Here is a 25,900-nt window from a genome sequence, read left to right as displayed (position 1 = left end):
CCGCAGGGCTTGCTAAGGCGTCACCAGCTTCCCTAGACTTGTTTGCATTTCGCCAGTTTTGCACGTGCTCATTTACGCGTATGCGCAGAGCTCTTTGCGGTTCTGTCACGTGTATAGATTCATGAAGTCACTTGCACGCTCGAGATACAGAGCTGTTCCATTCCCCAAAGCCCCCGCCAGTGCCCCGGTGCAGCCCGGCTCGCCCACTTCCCCACGCCTGCCTCCCGGCAACTGCTGCTCCCCACGCGTTAGTGTCTCTAATTTGTTATTTCAAGAATATCATAAAGTGAAGTAATTCAGTGTAGAACCTTTTGATACTGGCTTTTTGCACTCAGATCCCACCAAGTTGTTGCGTGTATGAATAGTTTGTTCCATTTTACCGTTGCGTAGTATTCCATGGCATGGGACTATCGCAGTTTGTTCACCAGTTCTTCCACTGAAGGACATTTGGGTTGTTTCCATTTTTGTTTGCTGCTGTGAATAGAGGTGTCATGAGCATCTGTGCATAGGTTGTTATGTGAATGTGTTTTCTCATTTCTCTGGGATAAATGCCCAAGAGTGCCACTGCTGGGTTGTGTGGTAGGTGCATGTTCAGTTTTACAAGGAATTACCAAGTTGTTTTTCAGAGCGGCTGGAGCCTTTCACGCTCTCACCAGCACCGGTGAGAGGTCGCTTCCTCCGCATCCCGGTTAGCATCTGCTGTTGTCACTGCTGTTTGGTTCAGCTGTCCTGAAGGATGTGCTGTGGTTTTAGTTTGCATCTCTCTGTGGGCTAAGGGCATTCTGGGAGCTTGTTTTGCGTCCGTCCGTGTGTTCTCTCCTGTGAAATACCTGTCTGTGTCTCTTGCGCATTTTCTAATTGGATTTTTTTTTACTGTCGAATTTAAAGAGTTCTTGATAGATTTCAGGTTAAAGGCCTTTGCTGCGCATACGATTGCGCCTGTTTTCTCCCGGTCTGCAGCTTGTCTTCATCTTCTTCCCAGGGTTTTTCGGAGCAGAAGTTTTAAATTTGAATGGAGTCCACTTTGTTGATCTTGCTTCCACGGACTGTACTGTGCGTCATGTCAGGACTTTTCCCCTCTCCCTCGGTCCTGATGTTTCTCTCCGCTTTTTGTCCTGACAGCTTTATAGATTCGCATTTCACGTTTGTGTTCCATTCTGAGTGAATTTTTGTGTAAGGTGGGAACTGATGTTGAGGTTCTTTGTTCGGGGGCCAGTGGTTGTCCAGTTGCTGCAGCGCCATTGGCTGAAAAGCCGCTTTCACGTGTTTAGTCGCTTGTGCTCCTTTGCAGCAGTCAGGTGGGTGTATTCACCTGAGCCTGTCCTGGGCCGTGGGCCTGCTCTTCCACCAGGACCTCTCTGTGCTGATGGCCGTGGCCATGCTGAGAGCCTTCACATCGGGCAGAGTCATTCTTCCCATTTAATTCTTCTCTTTCAAGGTTGTCTGAGCATGTTCCTTTTCCATAAAAAATTATAATCTCAACTGTGTCTACAAAGAGTCTTGCTGGAATTTTGATAGGAATTGTGTTACACTATCTAGAGATCATTTGGGGAGATTTGGTACTTTCTTATGTTGAGTCTTTCAATCCCTATAGAGTATGTCTTTTCGTTTATGTAGGTTTTTAATTTCTTTCATAAGCACTTTGTAATTTTCAGCATGCAGATTCCATACAGGTTTTGTTAGGTTTTTACCCAAGTGTTTAATTTTCTTTGGAGCAATTGTAAACCGTGTCGTGTTTTTAATTTCGGTTTCCACTTTTCTGGTTTTAGTGAAATGAGATTGCTCTTCGTGTTGGTCTTCTGTCTTGTGACCTGGCTGAACTCACTTATGAGTTCTAGTTTTTTTTGTAAATTCCTCGAGGTTTTTTAATATAGACAATCATGTCATCTGCATATAGGGTCACTTCTGTTCTTCCTTATGCTCTGCGTAGCTGTTCTTTCTTTCTCTTGCCTTATCACAGCTTGGAACTTCCAGCACTATGTTAAATAAGAGTGGTGAGAGCAGACATTCTTGCCTTGGTCTTCATCTCAGTCTTCAGCCATTAGGTTTGATTTAAAAAAAGACAGGCTGCGCTGTTTAGAGAAGTTTTAAGTTTATAGCAAAACTGAGTGGCAAGTACAGGGGTTTCCCGTACGCTCTCTGCCCCTTATGCGCCTCCCGCACTATAAACATAAACACGATTTTAGCTGTAGGTTTTTGTAGATGCTTTTCATCAGATTGAGAAAGTTCTCTGTTTCTAGTTTGTTGAGAATTTTTATCATGAGTCAGTGCTGGATTTTGTCTGATTTTTTTTGTTTGCTTCGTAGGTTTTGTTTGTTTGCTTGTTTTGTGGGGCAGGTAGGTAGGTTTATTTATTTATTTTAATGGAGGCACTGGGGATTGAACCCAGGACCTCATGCATGCTAAGCATGTGCCCTACTACTGGGCTGTACCTTCCTCCTTGGCCGACTTTTAGAACGTTTCCATCACGTATCTGTTTTCGGCTAGTCCGTGTTCTCTTGCCCAGCCCTTAGGCAACCACTGATCTGCTTCCTGTCTCTATAGATTTGCCTTTTTTGAATATTTTGTACAAACGGAACTGTACACTGTGTAGTCTTCTGTGTCTGGTGTAGTGTTTTGGAAGCTCGTTCATGTTAGCGTACATCGGTTGTCTGTTCCTTTTCATTGCTGGGTAATACTCCATTGGATGGATAAACCACATTTCATTATCCGTTTACCAGCTGATGAACATTTAGGTTATTTCCAGTTTTTGACCATTATGAAAAATGCTGCTATGAACATTTGTGTACAAGTCTTTGTGTGGACATGTTTTTTAATTTTTCTTGGGGGAGATACCTAGGAGTAGAATTGCTGGGTCGTATGGTAAGTATATGGTTAACTTTCTGAGAAGCTACTAGCTGTGTGCCACAGTGAGTGTACATTCTGCACTCCACCCAGCGGTGTGTGATGGTTCTGCTTTCTCCGTATTCTTGTGAGCACTTGATGTTGTTGGTCTTTTAGATTATAGTGGCTACAGTGGTACCTTGTGGTTTTAATTTGCATTTTCCTCACCACTAATTTTGTTGAACATCTTTTCATGTGTTTATTATCCATTCATGTATTTTCTTTGGTTACGTGTTTATTTAGCTCTTTTGCCTCTTTTTAATTGGATTGTTTTCTTTTTGAGTTGTAAGAGTTCCTTATATATTCTGCAGGCAAGTCCTTTTTGAGATATAGAAATATTTTCTTTTAGTCCATGGCTTTCCACTTTCTGATTGGTGTCTTTTGAAGAAAGAAAGTTTTAAATTTTGATGTTCAATTTACAATTTTGTAGTGGGTTGTGGTTTTGCTGTGCTGTCTATCTGATAAATATTTGCCTGACCCAAGATGACAGAGATTTTCTTCTAGAAACTTTACATGTAGGTCTGTGATTGATTTTTGAGTTGATTTTTTTCCACATTTGAGTATCTAGTTATTTTAGCGTGTTTTTGTTTTTGTTTTTGTTTTTGTTTTTGTTTTTGTTTTTGTTTTAGCATCTTTTGTGGAACAGATTACTTTTTCCATTGGATTGCCTTGGCAACTTTGTTCAAATTGATTGCCATAAATGTCGGTGTTTCATTGATCTCTGTGTCCATCCTCATGCCAGTACCGCACTGGTTTGATTCCTGTAGCTTTATTACAAGTTCTTTTTGAAAATAGATGGCCTTAGTCCTCTAACATTGTTTTTCTTTTTCAGGCTTTTTTTTTTTTTCATTTCCATGTGAATTTTAGAATCAGATGATCACTTTTGTGCAAAAAACCTGCTGAAATTTTGATAGAGATGGTATTGAATCCATAGATCCATTTGGGGAGAGTTGCCATCTTACCAGTACTGAGTCTTTCAGTCCCTGAACATGGTGTTATCTTTCCATGTATTTGGATCTTTTTCTTAATAATGCTTATAGTTTTTACTGTAAAGCATTATTTTTATTTATTATTTTCTTAAACTAATTTTCTTAAATTTATTCCAAGGTATTTTCTTAATTTTGATATTATGGAATTTTTTTTAAGTTTCTCTTGATATTATTGTGCTGTTTGTGCAGCCCTGTGTCAGGCCATGTTTGTCTGAAACCGCCAAATATGACCATAGAAGGCAGTTCTGATGGTCATTCTCAACAGTCCTGTGATCTAGTGGAAAAACCGCCATAAACAGACTAATTGGAATACAGCCCGCTTCAGTTCTGAGAAAAGCTGGAATTCTGAAAGGAAATGCTCTGATACAGTTTTGCGTATGTCACCACTGCCTGAGTGACTGAAGAGTGAGTCTTGGAACCAGGCTGCTATTCTGATGAAGTCAGATATTAAAACCCAGAGTTTATAAATCACATAAAGCAGTTTTAGCATGTGTCATAGGCTCAGTGACATTTTTCTCCTAAAATAAATGTGACTCTATGTATGAATGTGTATGAAGCTCTGTGTACCAAATGCACTGTCCCCAGGTGGGTGTGAATGGGCCACCCTGGGCCGAGCCATGGAGTCAGCAAAGTTTGATCTGTGGTCCGCTGCTGCGTTTCCAGCCCTCGGCGAAAAGCTCCTCTGCTGTAATTGTCCTGCGCTCACCTCTGTGAAAGGACACCTGAAACATTGCATAGGCTCTCCCTGTGGGCCCTTAAGCTAATTATACTCCTGTATAAATGAGTTTGGGTTTTTCTGTTTTTAAGTTTACCTGTTGTTAAGTAAGGAAATGCTCTCATGTTTTAAGGGAACTTCAGGTTGCAAGGAAGAGAGAAACTGGTGGTGGTGATGCTTGGAGGGGTAAGAAGCCTCGTGTCACCTGAGGCCCACGTGAAGCTGACCCTTGGTCAGGGTGACGTCAGGAGGACAGCTCCCTTGCCAGGCGCCCTGGCTGAGACTTGCTTCTTAGAAGCTGCTGGTGGGAGGTTGAGAAGTCTTATCTGGCCTCCGTGTTCTTGTTACGCTGGTGCTTAGCTCGCTGCGTCAGGGCACGCCTGGGGGGCCCTTCCTTCTCCCCCCTCCCCGCCTCTGCTCCCGTCTTCCTGCCTGGGCTTGGCTGTCATGTGGCGCTTTCACAGTGCAGTGCCGCTTGGCGGCTGCAGGCTCCTTTATTAGAACTGTTGCTCTGGTAGGTATCACTTCCTTCAGGTGTGCTAGCTGGTGCTGGTCCTGGGTGTAGCCATTGGGATCTGAGGTGCCTCATTGTTCGTCTTACTTGAAAGAAGTTGAATTCAAGTCTTTGGCAGTATTTATAAACTCCAGTGCAGTACTATGTTCATTTCTATGAGTGTTCTTTTTGCCTCTGAAGTTTTTAAAAATTAAGGAATTTGCCTCTCTAAGGGCTAGTATTCACTTACCAACCGTTTTCTATATTCTGTGTGTATTCCTTTTCTTTAAAAATATCTTGGAAAGAGGAAACACAGTAGAGATATTTCGAGGTTGAATGCTATTTATTTTTCTGATTTTATTTTGTTTCGCTTTCAGGAGAAACTGGCTCTTCGACAGCAGCTGAACGAAGCCAGGCAGCAGCTCCTGCAGCAGGCAGAGTATTGCACGGAGATGGGAGCGGCTGCCTGCACCATCTTGTGGGGCGTGTCCAGCAGCGAGGAGGTGGTCAAGGCCATCCTGGGGGGGGTAAGGCGCCCCGCCGCCTGGCTGTCATAGGTCCGTGCTCGTGTAACCGCGCGGCTGCAGCTGCCGCTTGTGCTCACGGAATCGTTGTGGAATAGCAGCCGTGCAGGGTTGTGCCCTGCTGCTCTGGGGGATGTGTAAACCGAATGCAGTAAGATCCCAGATTCTCTCTCAGCATCAGTGTAGCACTTGTGCAGATAGCTCTACTTCAGTATTATTTCTTGACATTTAGGTGCATTTAATACATAAACATACATATTCCATAGATAGTGTGGTATTGAATTGACTGAATGTTACGTGTTATTTAACATACACATGTTGATAGCATGCGTGCACACACACGTCAGGGAGCTTCACTGACGAAGAGAGATTTGAAATGAACCTTGATGAACTTGAATAGGCAGCAGTGGAGAAAATGAGGAAGATCACTCAGGAGGAGAGAAACCGCGCAGTCAAAGTCGTGGAGTGAGAAGTCTGGAGTTTATTCTAGGGACAGTTCATGGGCCATTTGACAAAGAGTGCAGGGTTAGTGTGGTAAAGTCGTAGGGAGATGAGGCTTAAAAGGTAGGGTGCAGTGTAGTTTTGGAAGCCCTTAATGCTAGGTTGATGGTTTTATCCAGCGGGTGGTAGGACTGGATTCCTTAAGGGTTTTGAGTCAAAGAGTGACAGGACAAGAGAAGAATGTGGGGAGATTAACCTGACAGGAAGTGAGGAGTGGGCACTGTGGGTGTGGGGATGGGACAGGAGGACTACTCGGGAGGCCAGCCCAGGGGACCGGGCAGCACCCCAGGCGCTGGGGGCCGGGAAGTGGGAGAGCTGTGTGGTTGAGGCCAGAATGGTGGCTGAGTGGCCTCTGCAGCCGAGAGGACGACAGGAACCCAAAAGAAAGGTGCTTTGACTCTGGGAGGACAGGGGGCCTGACCGGGAGTAAGGTGGTTGGCCGGAGGCCAGTGGTGCGTTACTTGTCACTCGCAGAAGTAAAAATGGTGGAGACGCTAGATATGTTTTAAAGTTTATTGACCTTTATTGAGGTATAACTAACATACCATAAAATTCATTCATTTATAACTATACAATTTAGTGGTTTTTAGCTAACTTGTAGAGTTGTGTCTTAGAATATTTGTATCACAGTCCAGTCTTAGAACATTTATGTCAGTCCATGAAGTTCCATTGTGCCATTTGCAAATGCATTGGTTTTCAAACTGTTCCTTAGAACCCAGCCCCCCAAGGAAGCGCTTTCAAGGTTCTGCATACTTGGAGATACTTCTTGCCGAGGGATGAACACTTGACCCGCCCGATGCGGCTGCTCACAGTCTTTTACATATCGAGGTTTCAGTTAAGACTTCGTTTCAGAAACAGTTCTGCCAAAGGTGTGAACACCTCTGGGTTCATGCCTAGAGCAGAGAACATATTTTTCTAGTGTATGTCTAGTGTATCTGGGTGAATGCATCTCAGCACTTCTGTCATTGTGTAAATGTGAGCTGTTTCCTGTAAGTATTTTTATTTTACTCTTTCTGTCAGTCTGCAGGGTGCTTTTTCTACATGCGCCAAACTTCTTTCTTCTGATCTTTTCAATGGGAACTTTCAATGAAGGAATGGATTTTAAAATATTGCTTCTTTGGTTAGAACTGAAGTCTGTCTCCTGTGTCCTGTGCTTTGAAAGTGTTTTCCCACTGGCATCTGTGAAAGGGTGTAATACTTTCATTTCTAAACTTTCAGGATAAAGCTTTGAAGTTTTTCAACATCACTGGTCAAACAATGGAGAGTTTTGTGAAGTCACTGGATGGTGATGTCAAGGAGCTGGATTCTGACGAAAATCAGTTTGTTTTTGCTTTGGCTGGAATCGTAACAAGTGAGTAGTTCTTTTCAAATGTAGCGACTTTCGGAAGTGTGCTGCAGACCAGCGGTCACAGTCGGGGGTGTGTGCGCATGAGCTCCTCTCAGGAACGCTGTCAAGCCGGCTCCTGCCCTGGCGAGTCTGACTCAGCGGGTCTGGGAGAGGTACCGGGAGTGTGTGTTGTGGGGCAGCACCCCGGGGATTCTGATCAGTGTCGGTGAGTGAGAAGGACTCCTCCTGGGAAACAGTGGGTGAGTCTGCGTGTTCTGTTCCGCCTGCGTGACGGCGTCAGGACAGAGCTGTAAGCTCAGCCACTTGTCACCGGGAGCCATCCCCATGTACCGTCTAGCTGAAGTGACAGCCTTACGCTGAGCCGAAGTGAAGCTCTTGCTGCTGTTTTGGTACTGTAATTAAAGAATTCCAAAACCCTGAATTGTCTCTTTCGTGAAGTTCCCCCCAAAATTATAGTTATAGTTAGACAGAATTCTCTGGCAAAACTGCTGAAAGGGTAAAGGCAAGTGGCTAAGTACGTGACGCTGCCGTCCCAGCGTAGCCGGAGGCGGCGTGCGCGGGGGGCGTCGGGCTCGCTGTGCTGAAGTCAGTGAAGCTGTTCCGTGCGGCTGCCTGTCGTTTTTACGTAGCTCTTTCATCTCTGCTGTGTCCTGTGCTGCTCTTGGGCTGACTCTGCCATGAAGGAGAGAGGAAATTTTATTTTTCCTCGTGGCGTTGCCCTTCATCTGCTGAAACCCTAATGAAGTGGATCCCGTGTAGACCGTTTCTTCTTAATCCCTTAAAAATCGGCGCTGTTCTTCTGGGGCAGAAGCTGAGACCCAGGTGGTGCCTGGGCTGGTCCTGGCTTAGCCTGGCTGGCACGTCGATCTTCTGCAGGAGGGCCTTCCGTACTTCCGCTGTGGCACCTTCAGTGGTGGAGGCTTCCATTGCTCTACCTTTTAAAATTGCTTTAAGGCCTTTTTTTTTTCAGTAGAAGGTATTTGCAAATTTGATGATTCAATTTTCTACTATTTGCAGGTGACCTCAAAGGTCTGTGATGTGTGTGATTTTTCATTCTGCTGGGTTGGGGGTATGGGCTGCTTGCATGGCCAGCTGGTGGGCAGTGGTGGGGCAGCGGCCAGCGGGTAAGGCCAGCCTGCTGCCCAGTGTACGAGCGCAGCTTGGCTTTTTTCTCCCCGCCCGGAGGGGCTCGCGTGGGAACCCCCTGAAGACTCGGAAAGTGGGCACTTGTACTTCCCCCTTACACGTGATGCATTCGCTGGGACGATCGCACCCCGCAGTGGTGGTTTATTAAAGCGCTGCTCCCCAGAGGCCTCTGGGACTCACATGTCCGGATGCCAAGACTCCAGTCCACAGGGAGGTGGCATTACCACAGAGACCGCGGTTGCTGTCAGGTCCTCTGCTTCTAAAACAGGATTCTTTTAAAAAAATTTACACACAATAAATTAACCCATCACAATTTTTCCCTCACCTTTTTGCAGTTCTGCAGGTTTTGTCAAATGCATATCGTCACGTAACCACACAGTTAAGGTGTGGAGCGGCTCCATCATGTCTCCCACCTCTCCCCTTCTCCCACTGTCTTCCCTTTGCAGTCAGCCCCTCTGCCCGCTCTCTGCCCAGGCAGTCGCCCGTCTGATGGTTTGTTGTACCTTTTGACTGAATCTTTCTTGCTGGCCTGTGTGGCACCCAGCGTCTGCCCCCGGCCAGCAGGTGCTTGCCTCACACCTCTGCTCGTGGCACCTCCTTTCCTTATTTTTCGTGTCAGTTGGTCAGTCTTCAGCCTCAGCTCTCTGATGTGTTCAAGATGAGTTGTGTTTTTTCAGATCATCTACCCTGTCCCTTTTAAAGAATAGAGGTATAGCTCGCTCCATTTCCTGTATCCTAAGCAAAACCTGGGTGTCAAGGATTTGTTTAAACATTGATGTTGTTAAATTTCTTACTCACCCATAGTCACTGTTCTTAATCATAGGTTAATATGGTATGAAAGGTCTGGATTTTTAGGCCCAGAGAGTCCACTTCCCAGGATGTAAAGTCTCTGGACTTGACTTCCCTCATCTGCGGAGTGGAGTAGTGATACCTGCTGTAGCCGCATGGCACGCTGCTGTGACTGTTACTGAGTTGTGGGGGGTGGCAGCACGTTATGTGGGCAAGGTACTGTTTGACGTAGAGGTGCGATTGTTTTCAGTGACTGTTATACGTGGACGAAAAGGAACTTAAAAGAAGATGGCAAATTGTTATCACAGCCCTGTGAAGATTAACTTGCCTAGCTTGCGAGTGGAAAACCTATTTTTCTAACTACTTTTTCTGCTTTTTGGTGATTTGAAAATCATAATTACATTCCTTGCCCATTAATTCTGAGTTCATTCATTCAAACAATATTAGATGATGATCATAGAATCAACACGACTGATTGTTGATAATTCACGGCAGGACTGGATCCAGCTTATCTTTCTTGGACGAGATAGTCCCACAGAGCTGATAGCAGAGCAGCTCCGTGTCAGTGGCCTTGTGTCACTGCTCCCCGCCCTGCTCTCTCCTGCTCCCCGTCCCCCTCCTCCATGCACGCTCCCTGACATGGGGAGCGGTGGCTATGTGAGAATGGAGGCCAGTGTCCACTTCTGCTTCCACCACTGACCAGCCCTGTGTTCTTGAGTCTGTGACCCTCAGGAAAAGACTTCTGAGGAAAGAGTCTTAGGCCCCAGATGATGGTTAACGTCTGTCCCAGCCCTGGACGTGGGTGGGTCTGTGTGTGGGAGAGTAAGTTGCCAGATCTGTGCCGTGACATTTAGCCAGGCTTCTGTCACCTAGTCCAAGCCTGGAGTGAAGAGTCAGCGGTTGGGCATTTGGGTGTTTCCGCTCTCTGGCTGTTAGGGGTAGTGCTGCTGTGAACATTCGTGTGCAGGTTTCCGTGTGAACATGAGTGCTCAGCCCCTGGGTGTGCTTGGCAGTGGAAGTGCTGGGTCACGGGGAAGCTCTGTGTTTAATCTTTGAGGAACCACTAGACCCTTTTCTGTGTGGCCCACCTTCACCTTCTGGCAGTTGCTTTTCCCCAGGGCTGCAGAACGGTCCAGCTTTTCTGTGTGTGGGGATCTCTGTGGTCGCTGGAGGTGGCTGGTTGTTTGAGCTCCAGGAGAGATCATCAGGGACTGTGTGGACCCTTGCACTGTGGTCGGACCTCCTGGAAGGTGAGGCTGGCTGGGCGGGAGCTGATTTTCAGTGTGAGCACTGACCACTGTGATTTCATCTTGGTTCTGTCTCTGAATCATTCATCGAATCAGCTTTCAGGACAACAGCCGAATGGAAGTATTTAGGACTCAGGGACAGATGTGGGACAAGTATAAGCTAGGCCCTAGGAGGACATGACCTGGTCGAGGTCATGACCAGCTAGTGTTGCCCCTTTTCCCTTACGGATCAGACCCCTCAGCGGACAGCGCTAAGGTGGCTTGGGAAGGGGCGTGTCCTCTGCAAGCTGTCTCCCATCATGGACACTTGCACTGTAGAGATAACCGAGGCTCTCTGTCATCAGACAAGTCTAACAGGTGCTGGGCTGAGGGTGTTTTGCTGACGTACTGTTACGTCAGAAGGAGAAAGTAGTACTATTTCATAATTGATTTGAGGGAAAGTGCTGGGTATTTTTGGTTAGCAGTTGGGATGGTACCGCGCGTGGTGCCACCAGGCTTCTAGGTGATCCTGGCACAAGGCCTGAAAACCATTGAATTTAGCTGAGTGGCAGTTGCTCTGAAACAAGGAGGCAGTGAGCCTTGCCTCCTGGGTTAAGGGACAGGCCCTGTGAGGCGGTGGGTCTTTGATGAGTGCTGTGTCGTTGAGTACATGTCCCTAGAGCAGTGCTTCTCAAGCTCAGCAGTAGAATTCTCTGTCAGGAGGGGTGTTCTGTGCGTTGTCGGGGTTTAGAGACACGCCTGGACTCTACCCACTAGAGGCCAGGGGCAACCCCCAGCTGTGACAACAAATCCAGATGTTGCCAAATGTCTGCTGGCGGCAAGAAGATCCTCCTTTGCTACTTTGAGAACCTGTGCCCCAGAGCGTGGCCTTCACCTGCCATGCACAGAGACAGAGTGGTGTGTGACACTCTGGGAGAACAGAGGTGATTGTGGAGAGAGATTTTGAGATCACCGAAGGCGGTCTGGCTTCTGTGCCCCCGGGCATGGTTGCTTCTAGTCATGTGGAGGTCTTCCTAATTCAGGGCAGTTTGGTGTCTGGTATCCACGGCATCCAGTTAACCACAGTTACAGGTTGGGAGAAACGAAAGATGCTGGGAGTCTTTCTTTCCTGAGAGTGCAGTTGAGTGTAGAGGGAGAGATTCTGAGCAAGTGGCAAGAACAGGAGTTCTGCTCGCAGGTGAGCCGTGGGGAGGCGGGGACTCCTGCTTCCTTCCTGGTGGATCTGAGGTCAGTGCGTTTGGCTGGAAGTGAAACTGTGTCACCATAGGCTTTGCCAGTGATTTTTCTATGACTGGCTGTCCTCACAAAGTGTGCTCATTCTGCAGTGGAAACTTATCTAACCTGGCGAGGCAGGGTTTACGGGCGAACACGCCAGCAGATTGTAAGCGGTGTGGGAACGGCTCCCAGGAGCCTCTCTGACACTGCAGACTGACAGTAGCAGGCGGAGGGCCTTGCTTCATTCCTGCCAGCTGACCCTCAGGCACTGGCTGCTTCTCTCCGATCGGGCTTCTCACCACAGAAGCCAGGAGAGAAACTGGATTCTAGAAGCCACTTCCCAGTGGGACTGGGCACTCCCTCCAGCTCTGAGGGGGGCTTTCCATAAATAGTGTACAGAGGCAGTTCCCAGACTGAGATTACCCATGGCCTTTGGCCTACTCCCACCCCGACAGCTAAATGATTGACTTGATAAGAAAGTACCACTGCACGTGCAAAGGAAAGAACCCAAACAGTAAAACAGGGTCATAGTATTAATAGAGCAAACTTGCTAGTGTTTATTTCAAAAAATACGGCGAATTAGCGCTACAGATAAGTGGTTTATAGAACACAGGCCCAGGATGAGCAGTAGAGACTGAGTAACCCAGTGAACGGGGCTGTGTGTCCCTACAGTTACTCCTTCTTAACAGCTTTATTGAGATACAATAATACACCAAACAGTTTGCCAATTTAAAGTATATAATTTGATGGCGTTAGTACACATGCTGTGCATCGCTTTCCATGGTCAGTTTTAAAGCATTTCATCTCCTCAAAAGAAAGCCTGCCAGCCTCCCCATCCCCCAGCCCTGCCGTTTCCCTAGCTCCAGGCAGCCACTAACCTGCTTCTTGACTCCGATTTTTCCTGTGCCTGACACTCCGTGTAGTGGACCCGTAGAGCGTGGTCCTTTGTGATGGGCTGTTTGTTTACTTTGTTCGCGTAGCATAGTGTTTTCAAGGCATTTATGTCATAGCGGGTGTCAGCGCTTCATTCCTTTCTGTTGTATGGCTACCACATTTATCCATTTATCGATCGATGGACATTTGGGTTGTTTCTGTTTTTCGGTTATTACGATTAATGATGCTGTGAACATTTGTGTACGAGTTTTTTGCACGGACAGGCTTTCATTTCTCTTGGGGATACAGCTCGGAGTGGGCTTGCTGGGTCATACAGTATGGCTTTAACCGTTTGAGGAACTGTCAGACCATTTTCTGACATTGACTTCACCATTTTACATTCCCACCAGTGCTTTTTAGTTATTTTTTTGGCTATAGCCATCATAGTGGGCATGAAGTGGTATCTCATCATGGTTTTGATTTGCATGTCCCTGATGGCTAATGATATTGAGCGTCTTTTCATGTGCTCTTTGGCCATTTGTGTATTTTCTTTGGAGAAATGTCTATTCAAGCTCTTTGCCCGTTGTAAAATTAAGTCCTTTATCTCTTTATTATTGAGTTGTAAGGGTTTTTTTGTATATTCTAGATACCAGTCCCTTGTCAGATACATGATTGCAAAAAGTTCTCTCATTTTGTGGTTGTCTTTTCACTTTCTTGATAATGTCCTTTGAAGCACAAATGTTTTAATTATGATGACATCCAGTATAGTTTTTCTTTAGTTGCTTGTGTTTTGTTGTAAAACTAAGAAACCATTGTCTACTTCAAGGACATGAAATTTACTCCTATGTTTTTTTCTAAGGGTTTTATAGCTTTAACTCACACATTTTGGTCTTTGATTCACTTTGAGTTAATCTTTATGTACGGTGTGAGGTAGGGGTCCAGTTTCATTTCTTTGCATGCAACCATCCAGTTGTCCCAGCACCATTTGTTGAAAAGATTTTTCTTTTATCCTTTCTCCATTCAGTTGCCTTGATACCTTTTTGGAAATCATTTGGTCATAAATTTGAGTATTTATTCCTGCCATTGATCTATATGGCTGTCATTATGCCAGTACCCTATTATTATTTCTTATTGTTGAAAATAAGACAAAGTTATTACAAACTAAAGCAAAAATATCAGACATACTATACTTCAATTCTTTATATTTTTTATCAGAAAACATTATTCACACTAGTTTCATTTCTTATATAATTACTATGGTAACCTCTAGAAATATCTATAAACTTCAAAGAAAAATGAGCCTACAAAAAATAAGTACATTTTAACAGAAAATTAAGCCAGCAGTCGTTTTTAGTCCTAAGGTTGACTTTTGTAAGCATCCCAGACAGTCTGACAGACACTCGAGTTATCAGTGTAAGAGTTTACTCACATTTATTTCACCTCACAATTTGCTCTTCAGTTATTGGCAGTCAGTGAAGTGCAGGGTTGGCATTTGCTGTCCTAGTACTGGATACATGGTACGGGGCTCCATCTCCCAGTAAGTTTGTCGTGTTTGTTGCTGGCGCCTGCTCTGATACCATGTGCCTTTGCTGTGTAGTGTTTCTTCAGTGATGTGTTGGTGATGTTCCCACTGTCTACTGCTATGTAACAAACTGCCCCAAACTTCATCTGTAAACAGCAGGCATTTATTTTGCTTGCAAACCTGCAGTTTGCTCAGGGCTTGGCAGGGATGATTTGCTGTGGCTCTGCTCTGTCTGGGGCCTCAGCTGGGGTGACCCAGATTGCTGAGGGATGGAACAGCGAGGGGCTGGTGGATATCCTCTCCTCTGTGGTCCTAGGGCTTCTCCACCATGCGCTTTTCCTGTGGTCTCTGCACCACAGCAGCCTCGGGAGAGTCCGATTGCTTTTCTAGCGACCCAGGGCTCCTGGAGCAAGTGGCAAGAGACCAAGGGGGAAGCCGTCAGGCTCCTCTCCACCTTTCCTTGAAAGTCACGCAGCAGGTCTGATGTGTTCTGCTAGTTACACATTGAGTCTTAGGGCAGGAACAGCCCAAGGGTCTGCAGAGGCACCGTCTTGGGAAGTCGTCTCTGGAAACTATCTACCAAAATATGTGGCTGGAATGTAAGTTTTCCTGCAAGGTTCCAGTATGTATCTTAACATGAAAAATGTTTTCCCCCCAAAAACTACCTTAAAATGATCTCTCAGCTTATGATGCCAAATGCTTCATTGCCCCCCCCCCCAGATATTTCTTCAGTAGAGGTAGAGTTTTACGTGATAGAAATACAGTCATCAGGTTCAGATTCACTGAAGAAAGGAGGTGTCAGTGAAGGGGTTCGTCTTCAGCAAAGTTACAGCTGTCATAAAATTATATACCAGATAAATAGCACTGATTTATGAGGCAAACTTGGTGGGAAGACAAGCAGAAATGGGAAAAGAAGTGTTAAGTTTAAGAGACTTTAATGTACCTCTTTTGATCCTCATCAGCTTAGAAAAACAAAAATAAATAGGAATATCCAGGATCTGAGTCTAGAAAGTTGATCTGGTTGCATAGGTTAACTTTTATAGTATGACTGAAAAATTGTGCTGAACACTGGAATTTGACACAACATTGTAAAATGACAATAAATCAATAAAAAATGTTAAAAAAACTTTTATATTCTACCATCAGATACAGTTAATCAGAGGCAGAACAGGTAAGTGATAAAATTCATCCTCCCTCCTGGACAATTATTAGTAAACTAAAAATAGAACAACACTTTCTTAAACGAGAGAGGACATCCGCCAGGACCCCCATCAGACATCACGTTAACTGAGTTCGGAGACGCGTTTCCGTCGAAGTCAGGGGGGAGCCAGGCTGCTGCTGCTCTCCCACGCTGGCTGGCTCGTTCGTGTTAGGGATTTTAGTCACTTTGAATCATGCATTACTGTTAGAGCTAGCTAAGAAGAGTCTTAGCAGCACACACATAAGTGTTTTTGGGTCACCGATGTGTCCTTCCAGGTACTTGGGAATGTTGGTGGAGCATTAGCTGCAGCTCCCTGGGAAGCCCGTGTAATGACCGGGTCTGGTCTCCAGCTGGTCTGCAGGGCCTCGGGTCTGAAGAGACGTGATACTGTTGACCCACTATAGGATGCACAATTCAGAAAAAAAATTTTTTTTTTAGAATCAATTTTCATACTCTCTTTTGACCTCATGATTTCAGTTTGGTATTGTGGTTCAAGCCATTAGGATTTTAGTCCCAGGGTTGAACGTGGGTTTTAGTGTCCTGGTCCCAGATAAAGCAGTCAGCCCTCACCTTCCACTTGGACCCTGACTGCTCACAGCTGTTAATCCAGTCTTCTGCAGCCTGGCGCCCACTTGCTGTGCTGTGCTCAGGCTGCGGACACATTAGACCCAGGGCTCTGTTCCACCACTGGGCACTTGCTGATCACAGAGGCCGTTGCTCGCTGTCTCTGTAGCTGTTGTGACTGTCAGTCACTCCGTCTGGGCTGCCCACCCTGTGGACGACACCGCTTAGCGCCTTGTCGGCCGTCTGTGTTTCACTAGGTCTGTTAGGAGAGGAGCAGCAGCAGCCGTTCTGCCTTGGACAGGCTTTTCTAGGCGCTGAAGCGACAGCGATTCTGACGCTTCGTTTTCTCTTCCTGTTGCAGATGTTGCTGCCGTCGCATGTGGCCGGGAGTTCCTGGTTACCTCAAGCCGCGTGCTCTTGGACACCATCCTGCAGCTTCTGGGAGACCTGAAGCCGGGACAGTGCACCAAACTCAAAGTGTACGGTGGATAATGTTTCAAAGTTCATGTTTATTTACATGTTAGTTAGCATTTGCAGATTGGACCTCTGTTTCAAGTAAATGCACTTAATTTGGCTATCGTCCTAAAAAATAGAAGAAACAGATTTCCTGGAGAATTAAGGGATGCAGTCTTTTCAGTACTATTTTAGGAAGATAATATAAACAGAAGGAATGTTCTCACCTCAGGGCAGTGGGTGAGTTCCAAATGCTGTCCCAGGCACTTCACGGTGGTCATGAAACAGGTGCTTGTGGCAGCACCCCACTTCCAGGCGCCAGAGTCCGTGCTCATTTTCTGCTGCTGTGGAACAAATTACCACAGCTCAGTGGCTGAAACAACACCCTCGGCAAGGTCTGTAGGCCAGAGGTCTGAGCGGGCTTGATCAGGGTCTCCGACGTGTCTCGCAGGGCCGGAGCCGGGGCTCTCTTCAGGAGGCTCTGTGTTGGAATCTGCGTCCGGGGGTGTCCAGGTGCTGGAAGAACCCCGTTCGCTGCGTTGGTAGCACTGAGGTCCCTGTTTGCTTGCTGGCTGTCGGATGGGGCCACGTTCAGCCTCCAGGGACCCCGCCCCACCTTCAAGTCACAGCAGCTCACTGAGTCTTTCTTAGACTCTGGAAATTCTTGGGTCTCCCCTTCTGCTACAGCCGGAGGAAACTCTGCTCTTGTCGGGCTTGCAGGTTTAAATTTGGCATAACTGAGCAAACACCCTTTGATTAGCTCAGAGCCAGCTGGTGAGTAACCTGGCTTGCACTGCAGGGTCTCACTGCCGTGCCCGGGTGGCTTAACACGGCCAGAGGGTTATGTGTGCAGTCCTGGGGGTTAGGACAGGAAGTCGTGACCCGTTTTAGGGTTCTGCTCCTGCATCATTTAAGTTGAGCGTTTGCTTTGACTTCTTGGAGTGCTTTATGAAACAGCTTCTTTAAGTCTTTGTCAGGTACGTCTCACATCTGTGTCGTCTTGGCCTTGGTTTGTCTTGATTGTCTTGACCCACACGAGTTGGGATTTTCCCTGTTTCTTCACAGGCTGGGTAACTTGGATTGCGTCGTGGACACTTGGATGTTGTGTTTTGAGACTCTGGGTCTTGTTCAAATCCTGTGGGGAATGTGGATGTTTTTGTTTCAGCAGGAGATCAGCCTGGATGGGTTCAGTCACAAGTTCTGACCAGCCTGCACTGTTTGTGGCTTCCACATCAGTCCCATTTTTAAAAAACCTTTGCGGTGACATTGGGTCTGCCTCTCATGTCTGTCACTGAGACTGGGGTGATGGTCGACACTTTGGTCCCCAGAGTCTTAGATGTGCTGTTTACCATCAGGTCTGCACAGATGTAGCTTGGGCTGAGGCCAGGAGCTTGTAAACGCCCTTGTGGGGTCCCTCTCCAGAACTCTTAACTCCCCACACATCTTGGTACTTGGGAGCTCCCCGGGGCTCCCCTTTCAGTCCTTCTCCTGGAATCTGGGGTTTGTGTGCCTTGAGGTGTCACCTGTGTCTGTGGCTCTGCCCACGTCCAGGGCAAGCGGGAGCACGGCGGATCACAGCCCTTCTGGCGGGGAGGAAGGTCCCCCTCACGGAGTTGGTTACCTGGGGACTCCCACTGCCTGTGAGGTCCCTGCCAAGAGGTCCCTCTCCTACGCCTTGAGCTTGGGCTGGAGGTCTTCTCCTGGTGCCGTCTCTGCGTGGGTCACTGCCTCTCTTGGACTTGGGGGCTGAGTGGTAAACTCATTGCTGGTTTGGTGGCTCTTATAATTCTGGTCTTCTTCTCAGTCCACCTGCCAATGTTGGCTTCTCAGGGCTCTAACATAGCTGCTCCCTGTATTTGGTTCAGGATTTATAGCTGTGTTCAGAGGAAGGAAGAGGGCAGGTGCATTTATTCCATCTCACCTGGAACCAAGCTCTTCAGTCCATTAGTGTTTTGTGCTAACAGGTGTATGTACATGAACAACATGGCTAATACAGGACGACGTATGACTGTCATAGTCTTGTGTATATTCTTACAAGTTGTCTGTGGATCTGCTTGATTCCTCTTAAGTAACTTACATCAAAGAAAATGTCATGTTTGGATTGTCGTCTCACTGCTGATGGACATTTAGGTCACTTTTAGCTTTTACTCTACAAGTATTACGCTGCAGTGAAAACATTTGGTAAGTGTCTCCTTGCTGACCCGTGTGAGAACCCCTCCAGGAGTTTCCCAGAAGTGCAGCATTTGAGAAGTAGGACATGCACATTTCCAGTTTTATAAAATGCTGCAAATTTGTCACTGAAGTACATACTTCCACCCATATGACATCAGTGTTCTGTGTTCCTGCACCCTCATGCACACTTCATTATTATATTCTTATAAAGAATACTTGTATTATCTATCCACGTCTGTCTGTCTTTCGATTTAGCTTACCAGTAAGGTTGAGACTCTTCACACATCATACTGTGAGTTTTACTGTGAATTACCTGTTCATGTCTGTTGCCCATTTTCTATTAGGTTGTATTTTTCTTAATGATTTGCTGTCACTCTTTGCATATTCTGGATACTAAGCCATCATCTCCTTTGCTTCTGTGTCTGTACACAGTGTTTACAAGAGCAGCCATCCCCCTCCTCCAGATTCCAAGGTGAGGCTTTGTGTGAGGGCTGCGTCTCTTCTAGCCTCTCTGGTCCCAGCCTGCAGAGCTCTCTGCCTTTTCGTCCTAGTGAGCCTCTGTCCATTGCCGTGGGTGATGAGGAACCGCCTGCAGAGACATTTGCTTGCTTGCTTGACAGTCACGCCAAACCTTCAGGCAGCCAGTGATCTCAGCACCCACCTGTGCTCCCTCCCCTGTTCACTAGTCCTCTCCCCACCTCCTGCAGGCGCGAATGACTTGAACATCTTTGTTGGTGACTTGTGCAGCAGTTAATGTCAGGGTCGTTGGCCTTTCTCGGCTGCAGAGATGTCAGGTGCTCTTCCCTGTGAGTAACCCACCCTGCAGCCACGTCCTGGATGTTGGCGCTGTGCACGCGCTTCAGCCTGAGATGGAAGCTCTGCCGTGTACCCCAGATGCCTTCCTCTTGTTTGACTCCTTTCTCCCCTCACTCCTCCCTTTACCTTGCAGAGACCCCTGCTCCTCACTACTTCTCTCTCCTCCAGTCACTCCATCTGCCCCATGGCTTCCCTCCATCCAGCTTACCTGGATCCCCTCGTGAGATGCGCTGGGGCTCTGTTCCTCCTCCTGACAGCAGCCACGGGCGCCTCCCTGCCGTCGGCCGAGGCTCTGACCTTGGACCAGCCGCGTGCCTTCTCTTCTGCTTGTGGCAGTGACACTTGAGAAGGTTTCCCGCTGTTCTGCCCCCTCCTGGTCCTGGGCCCCCATCAGCCCCGCTCGGAGCTGCACAGGGGCCAGGGCAGACTTCAGGCTGTCTCTGTGGTGCTGACCACTGTGCTGTTCTTCTGTCCTCTGCAGGGTTGGGGGGGTGTCCCAGCAGGTGGTGGTCCTTCCTGCTCCCCCAGGAGAGCCGAGGGGCGTGGGTGTGAGCTTGCTCATCCCGCTGCCTCCCTTACTCATGCCCACCCGCCCTCACTTCTCTCACGTGTCGGAGGAGCGTGTGGCTTCTTGGGGTTTTTGGCAAGCGGCCTGCCCACTGCTGGGTGGGGTCTGCTGTGCTTTTGATGAGTGGCCCCTGGGATTTTGCTCAGTCAGTGGCTGTCTCTTGCTTCTGCATTTCCAAGTGCTCCCGCTTCCCTGGCTTCTTTTCGGCCTGTTTTCTCCCAGCTGTGCTGTGACAACCTTCAGCAGGGACCGGGGTCCGTACCAGACCACTTGCCAGCTCTGCTAGAATTTGGAGGGGTTCTGTCCACCTCCTCCCCATGTGCCTGTGCATAGCCTGTGCGTGGTCAGCCAGCACCCGGGCTGAGGGGCCAGGCGCTTCCCCAGCCTCGCCAGCCCTGGTCCTCTTCGCCCCCTCCGGCCTCGGGTGTCAGGCCTGCACTCCCGAGTCTGGTGCGGGGGGCGGGCAGGGTCTGGGCCGTGTCTGGGGTGCAGAGGGCCGCCACGGATCGTGCTGGCACAGCCTGGCGTGGAGGGCCCCGAGCCTCTCCTGGTCAGTCTGGTTTCCCCACTGCTGTTCTGTCGCTGTTCTTGGTTGGGTTCCTGAGTTGTTCCCAGTCAGACCCTCAGTAGTCCAGGTGGTAGGAGAGTCGTCGTTGAAGACGTTCTGATGGATTTCTAGGATGTTGGTTAACAGTTAAGTGTTTGATGAGGAAAGTGCACCTCGGGCAGTGGGAGCAGGGACAGGCAGACTGTGACCGGTACGTGGGGACACAGTGGGACGCAGTAGAACACGCGGGTCCGCACGGCAGATGTGTCGCCGTGGAGGGGAAGCCGCTGTGGCCACCCTGCTGATGTGGATGCGGACAGGCGTGGTCAGGGCTGCGTGCGCGTGTCCGGAGGTGTGTGGCGGGCACGCACACACAGCGGGGGAGGTGGGGCCGGCCCTCCAGTGCGGGCTCAGGTAGGGCTCACGGGGTGTGGCTGGGGGGGAGGTTTTCCTTCTCAGCTGGCGGGGGGCGGTCGTGTTCGTTCTCTCTTCCTGTTCTTCAGTGTGACGTTTAGTCTGAGGTGTCCGATTGGGATTACGCGTGGCACGGACCACAGCCTTCAGGTTCTGCCTTGCCTGGGGAGGGGACAGCGGGTCTGAAGCAAGCCCGCCCAGCCGCTGACGGCGGTTCCCCTTTAACGGCGGTGGGCCTCCAGCCGCAGGCTCTGCCGTCGTTTGGTCTGAGCGTCTGGCTGTGCTGCCTGCCGGTGCTCTTCTCTCCCGGGGGAGACTTTTATTGCTCCTTGTTCCTTGGAATCACTTGGTGGTGCTGATTGGGCTACTTTAGGTTTTCATCCGTTTTGGGTGATGGACTGTGGGCTTCGCTTCAGGCCGGGAGGTGTCACAGTCATGCCTTTTGGTTTATTTTTATTGCTGGTTTCTTTGAAGTGCTGGGTGTGTTGATTCCTTGCTGCTTCTAGGTTACAAGTTATACTTTCTTTTACAATGAGGAATAAGGCAGTTGAGTTGCGTCACCTTTGCTTTTGGTGACTCAGCCTTGGATGCCAGGCAGTCCGGAGGGCTCTGACTTCTCACCAGGAGAGCCGTTCACTCCCTGGCGTGGCCTGGGGTCTGCAGGCGAGGAGAGGCCTTTCACTCAAGGAGGGCTGCTTTTGTAGCACTCAAGTTTGCTGCTGCCTTTCAGTCCTTTTTTAAATCAATGTCAAGTGCATTTAAGATTCTCAAGACTGCAGAGATCGGGAAGCTGCTCTTTTGGAATCCATTAATCCATTTATTATGTATCTTCTGCTTAGGATCATGGTAAGAAGCAGAATTTGCCTTTTTTGTCACTGGAAGGAAAAACGACTCCTAGAACTACAGTAGTTTGGGAAATGACATTTACGTTCCACATTGAAGTGCCGGGAGAGTGAACTGAATGGGCAGTCTCTGCTAACTTACGGTCGGAGATTTGATACATTATTTACAAAGTGCTTTCGGTTGGAGTAGAAATGTTGGGATAGGAAGCATTTTCATAAGAACCAGAGTTCATTGTTTGCTGAGTCCTGGTGTGACCTTGAGGAAGCCTCTGGTCTTCTGTAAGACGGAACCTGGCAGTAATGCCAGGTCAGGTGGCACCGTGGTCGTTGCAATTATGTCTGGTCCACTTAAGCTTCTTGAGGATGGCTGATTGTGACCAAATACGAAGTTTCAGAGATGTTTGTCAGTTTATGTTTTTGCCACCTTAAAATTAAAAGGCAGTCAATGGAAGAATTTCAACTGGACATATTTTTTGGAGTTTGCTCCATATTTCAGTTATTACCCAGATGTTAACTTCACCTTTTAAGATCTAGAGAAAATTGGCTTACCTTATTTTCATGCTCCAAAGCAGGGGTTGGCAAACTTTTCCTCTAAAGGGCCAGACAGAAATGTTTTAGGCCCTGAGGGCCACGTGGTTCTGCTGCGGTGACTCAGCCCTGCTGTGGTAGCCACAAAGCAGCATAGAAAATACATTGAATTTTGAGGAATTCCAACTATCTGTGTTGGTGAGCTGAAGTAGGAACTTTGCTTGAAATCCTGGATGAGAGATCTCAGAAAATTCTAGTGTGTTGAATTTTCGTCATGAATATGACATTTGAATATCCGTTAATAATTCATTTAATGGCTTCCCAGTGCATAGATTTTGGATATGTGTAAAGATTGTCAGGAAAACTTGAAAAGATTTGTAATTTTGGCTCATTTTGTGGCCTGTGAGGAGGCTGAGAATCGTGACTTGAGAGCCGGGCATCACTGCTCTCAAGGGCGCTGGTCTGGTGGTGTCTGCCTGGACAAGAGCGTTGCCTTGGCTTTGAGAACGCCCGTGGGAGCAGGAGAGACGGACTGTGTGGCGAGCTGTCCCACCGAGGCGCTCCGTCCCCGGGGGTCGGTTCACTCTCCAGATTTAAACTGAGTGCTGACAGTGACCACAGCCCAGGTACTGTGCCAGTCTGTGTGTCTGGAAAGACACATGGGCCATGGAGCTTGCTTTTGACAAACTGCTTTTAGTGGGGAAACAACCTTTTTTTCCCTTGATGCCTGTATATATACTTTTAAGTAAAAATAACAAGTTTTGGCAAGAGTGTGGAGAACATGGAACCCTAGTACATTGCTGGTAGGAACATACAGTGGCACCGGTGCCGTGGAGAACAGGCGGCGCCCCTGCAGGCTGCACGTGGGGTCACCGTGTGACCCAGCAGTCCACCCCAGCCGTACCCCCGAGGGCTTGACACGGATGCTTGTGTGCCAGTGTTCAAAACCAGCCACCTTAACAGAAAACTGTAATAAACGTTTCCATGGCACCGTGAGTTACTTCGTTGGTCCCTTGCCGATGGAGTGAATCACTGTTGCTGACTCTCCTTTGGCCTCAGACTCCAAGGTGTCTTGGTGCGGTTCTGTCACTGGTCCTGTCTTCATTTGAAGTTTCGATATGTTGCTTGTTACGGAAGTTTTGCAGTAGTTTTGACGAAAAATTACATTATATTAAAAAACATCTTGGTTTCTAAGCTTTTTGGCACCCCTCAAAGTGGCGGCCAAAGCAAGCGCCTTGCCGTCCCCAGCCTCGCTGGGCCTGCTGGCTCGCGGTTCGGCGTGTCTGCGCCGGGCCCGGGGCCGCCTCCTGGGGAGGACGGGCGTCTGTCCCTGCGGAGACTGGCCTGCCTGGCCCCCACGCCCCGGCCTCCCTGCGGCGGTCGGCGGCCGAAGCCTGCGCCGCGTTCTGGGCCCTCCTCGCGCTCCGCGCGGCTCCTCGGCACCTGCCTCGCGTTTTGAGTGCATTGCTTGTGCTGGCGCCGCCTTCCTGGGCTGCCTCCTCCCTAGCTTGGCCGTTTGCTGCGATTTCTTCAGCCCTCTCTTCTGCTCAGTCTTTCTCCTTTTTCAGTGTCGGTTCCCCGTGAGCTTTACAGTCGGGTTCTTATCGTTCCCTTTGTTGCAAGCTCTCTTTTGAGCTCCTCGATGGTGTTTTCAGCTTCTTTCTGAATTACTTATGCTATCAACGTGCTGTTCTGCATGGACACTGCAGTATCTGATGGCTTGTAGGTGCTGTGTCTCTGGCTCTGAGTCCTGGGGTCTTATTTTTCACGTTTTGTCATTTTCACTCTGAACTCACGATTGTTACCACTGTGTTTGTGGGAATTATTTGAAGACCAACTTGAGGGTCCTTTCCTTTAAGAGAACGTTTACTTTGGCCAGGCAGCTGGAGCAGCTCCTATCCCAGGCCTCCTTTCTTTATTAGAATGATGGGGTTGGGATTTTCAGGCCATACGAGAAGTATGGACTCACACCACGCTTGACAGCTTACTCTTGCCTGGCTCTCTGCAGGGCTCTGTGCTCCGAATCCCTGTCTTGCGTCGGTCTGAGGCTTTTCTTCGTGTCCCTCTGCACGAGGCGCCAGCACTGACACTCTGTGCCTCTGGGATCTGTCATCTTTAGGGCTCACCTTCCTAAATTTGTGCTCCCACTAAGTTCCTGATCTGATGTTTTCCCTTCATTTCTTGCAAGCTCATCCATTTTTTCCAACGGTTTGCAAAATATTTGTGTTGCTTTTTCTGTTGCTGTGCAGTGTGAAGGTTTTGGGGTCTCTGTACTCCGCAGTGTTACCAGAAGCCAGTCTGTAGTTTTCCAGTTTTCATCCGACTCTGCGTTAGCAGTCGCGCTCAGTCCCAAGACCACCTGTGAAGCCCCGCGTGACCCCGGACACGTAGGGCTGTGGTGTGGCGCCCTTCTTCCCTCGTGCTGTGGCGTAGACAGGGTGTGTGGCCGCGCCGGCCTCCAGACGTTGTGGGCGGCGCTCAGCGAATGGCAGATGGGACTAGGTTGTAAGCCGTGACTTGGGCTCCCAGTGTGCAGTGTCCTGGTGAGCTGAGGGTCACTGGTAGATAAACGCAGGCTGGTAACCAAAGAGACTGCTCAGTGCGGTGGCTTTCAGGTTTCCTGTGCCTGCTTTGCACTCGTGTCTCTTGATTATGTGAGCTTAATCATGGTGTTATGTGGCATTATTGCTAGTGTCCCGTTTTCATGTAGCCTCACAGAGACAAGTAGCATCTCACATGCCTTCTGCTTGCTGTGCCTGTCTTCCAGACCACAGAGCCGGACATGTGACGTGTGAGGACAGCCCTGCGTATGCTAAGGCCACATGAGCCAGGAGATGTGTTTCGAGTGAAACGGTGGGGGCACCAGCATTTCAACACCGTTCTCTTTTACGTTTCAGGTTAATGCTGATGTCCCTGTACAACGTGAGCATCAACCTGAAGGGCCTGAAGTACATCAGTGAGAGCCCAGGCTTCATCCCTCTGCTCTGGTGGCTGCTGAGTGGTAAGGAGGGGCCTCCCTGTGCCCTGTGCACCCTGCGGGCGGCCTGTGCCCCTGCCCCACGGAGGCGGGAGGGAGTAGGCAGTGTTGGAAGCTAGGATTGATCTCCCCAAGGCGCTGTTACTTATTTTAAAAAAGAGGTTTCAAATGATGGAAAACTCACTGGCGTGCTCAGTCATTCCTAGTTCTGCTTCTAAAGTGTTGCTTTCAATTTAGTTACGATTCTGCGACGCAAAGCAAAATGATCTAGTAAGACAGCGAGTGGGTGGCCTTAGCCGGTCCCTTTCTCTGGGGTGAGCACAGCACTGCGTGTGTGGCCCACGGCTCAGAACCCCAGGTGAAGGGGACCCTGCGGCTCGGCAGTGTGGGGAAAAGAAGGGGTGTCTGAGGGAGAGTGCCGCCCTGAAGTCACGTGTGTTAGTGGAGGAGGGGCTTTTGTTTTCTTTGGGATAAAAGCTGTCTTTACTGTTTCTCCTCCTCCTCTTCCTCACCACCAGTGTAACCTCACTTTTGTCCCAGTCTGTTCATTGTCACTTTTAGCACTATGTCTTC

General features: G+C 48.5%; 1 protein-coding gene across 7 annotated transcripts in view; it reads left to right on the top strand.

Annotated features, from left to right (window-relative positions):
• The window catches only part of HSF2BP (heat shock transcription factor 2 binding protein), a 65,004-nt gene that overhangs the window by 13,169 nt on the left and 25,935 nt on the right, over positions 1-25,900 (top strand). For all 7 annotated transcript variants that reach the window (XM_031681600.2, XM_072969866.1, XM_072969884.1 and 4 more), the window contains 4 exons: positions 5,458-5,607; positions 7,324-7,456; positions 16,372-16,489; positions 25,248-25,351. In XM_031681600.2, the coding sequence (XP_031537460.1) occupies positions 5,458-5,607; positions 7,324-7,456; positions 16,372-16,489; positions 25,248-25,351 (505 nt within the window). The remainder of the gene's footprint in view (positions 1-5,457; positions 5,608-7,323; positions 7,457-16,371; positions 16,490-25,247; positions 25,352-25,900) is intronic.

This window comes from Vicugna pacos, chromosome 1, assembly GCF_048564905.1.
Source record: "Vicugna pacos chromosome 1, VicPac4, whole genome shotgun sequence".
Taxonomy (NCBI): domain Eukaryota; kingdom Metazoa; phylum Chordata; class Mammalia; order Artiodactyla; family Camelidae; genus Vicugna; species Vicugna pacos.
The sequence above is the reverse complement of the archived record's forward strand: the minus strand, read 5'-3'. Positions and strand labels throughout refer to the sequence as shown.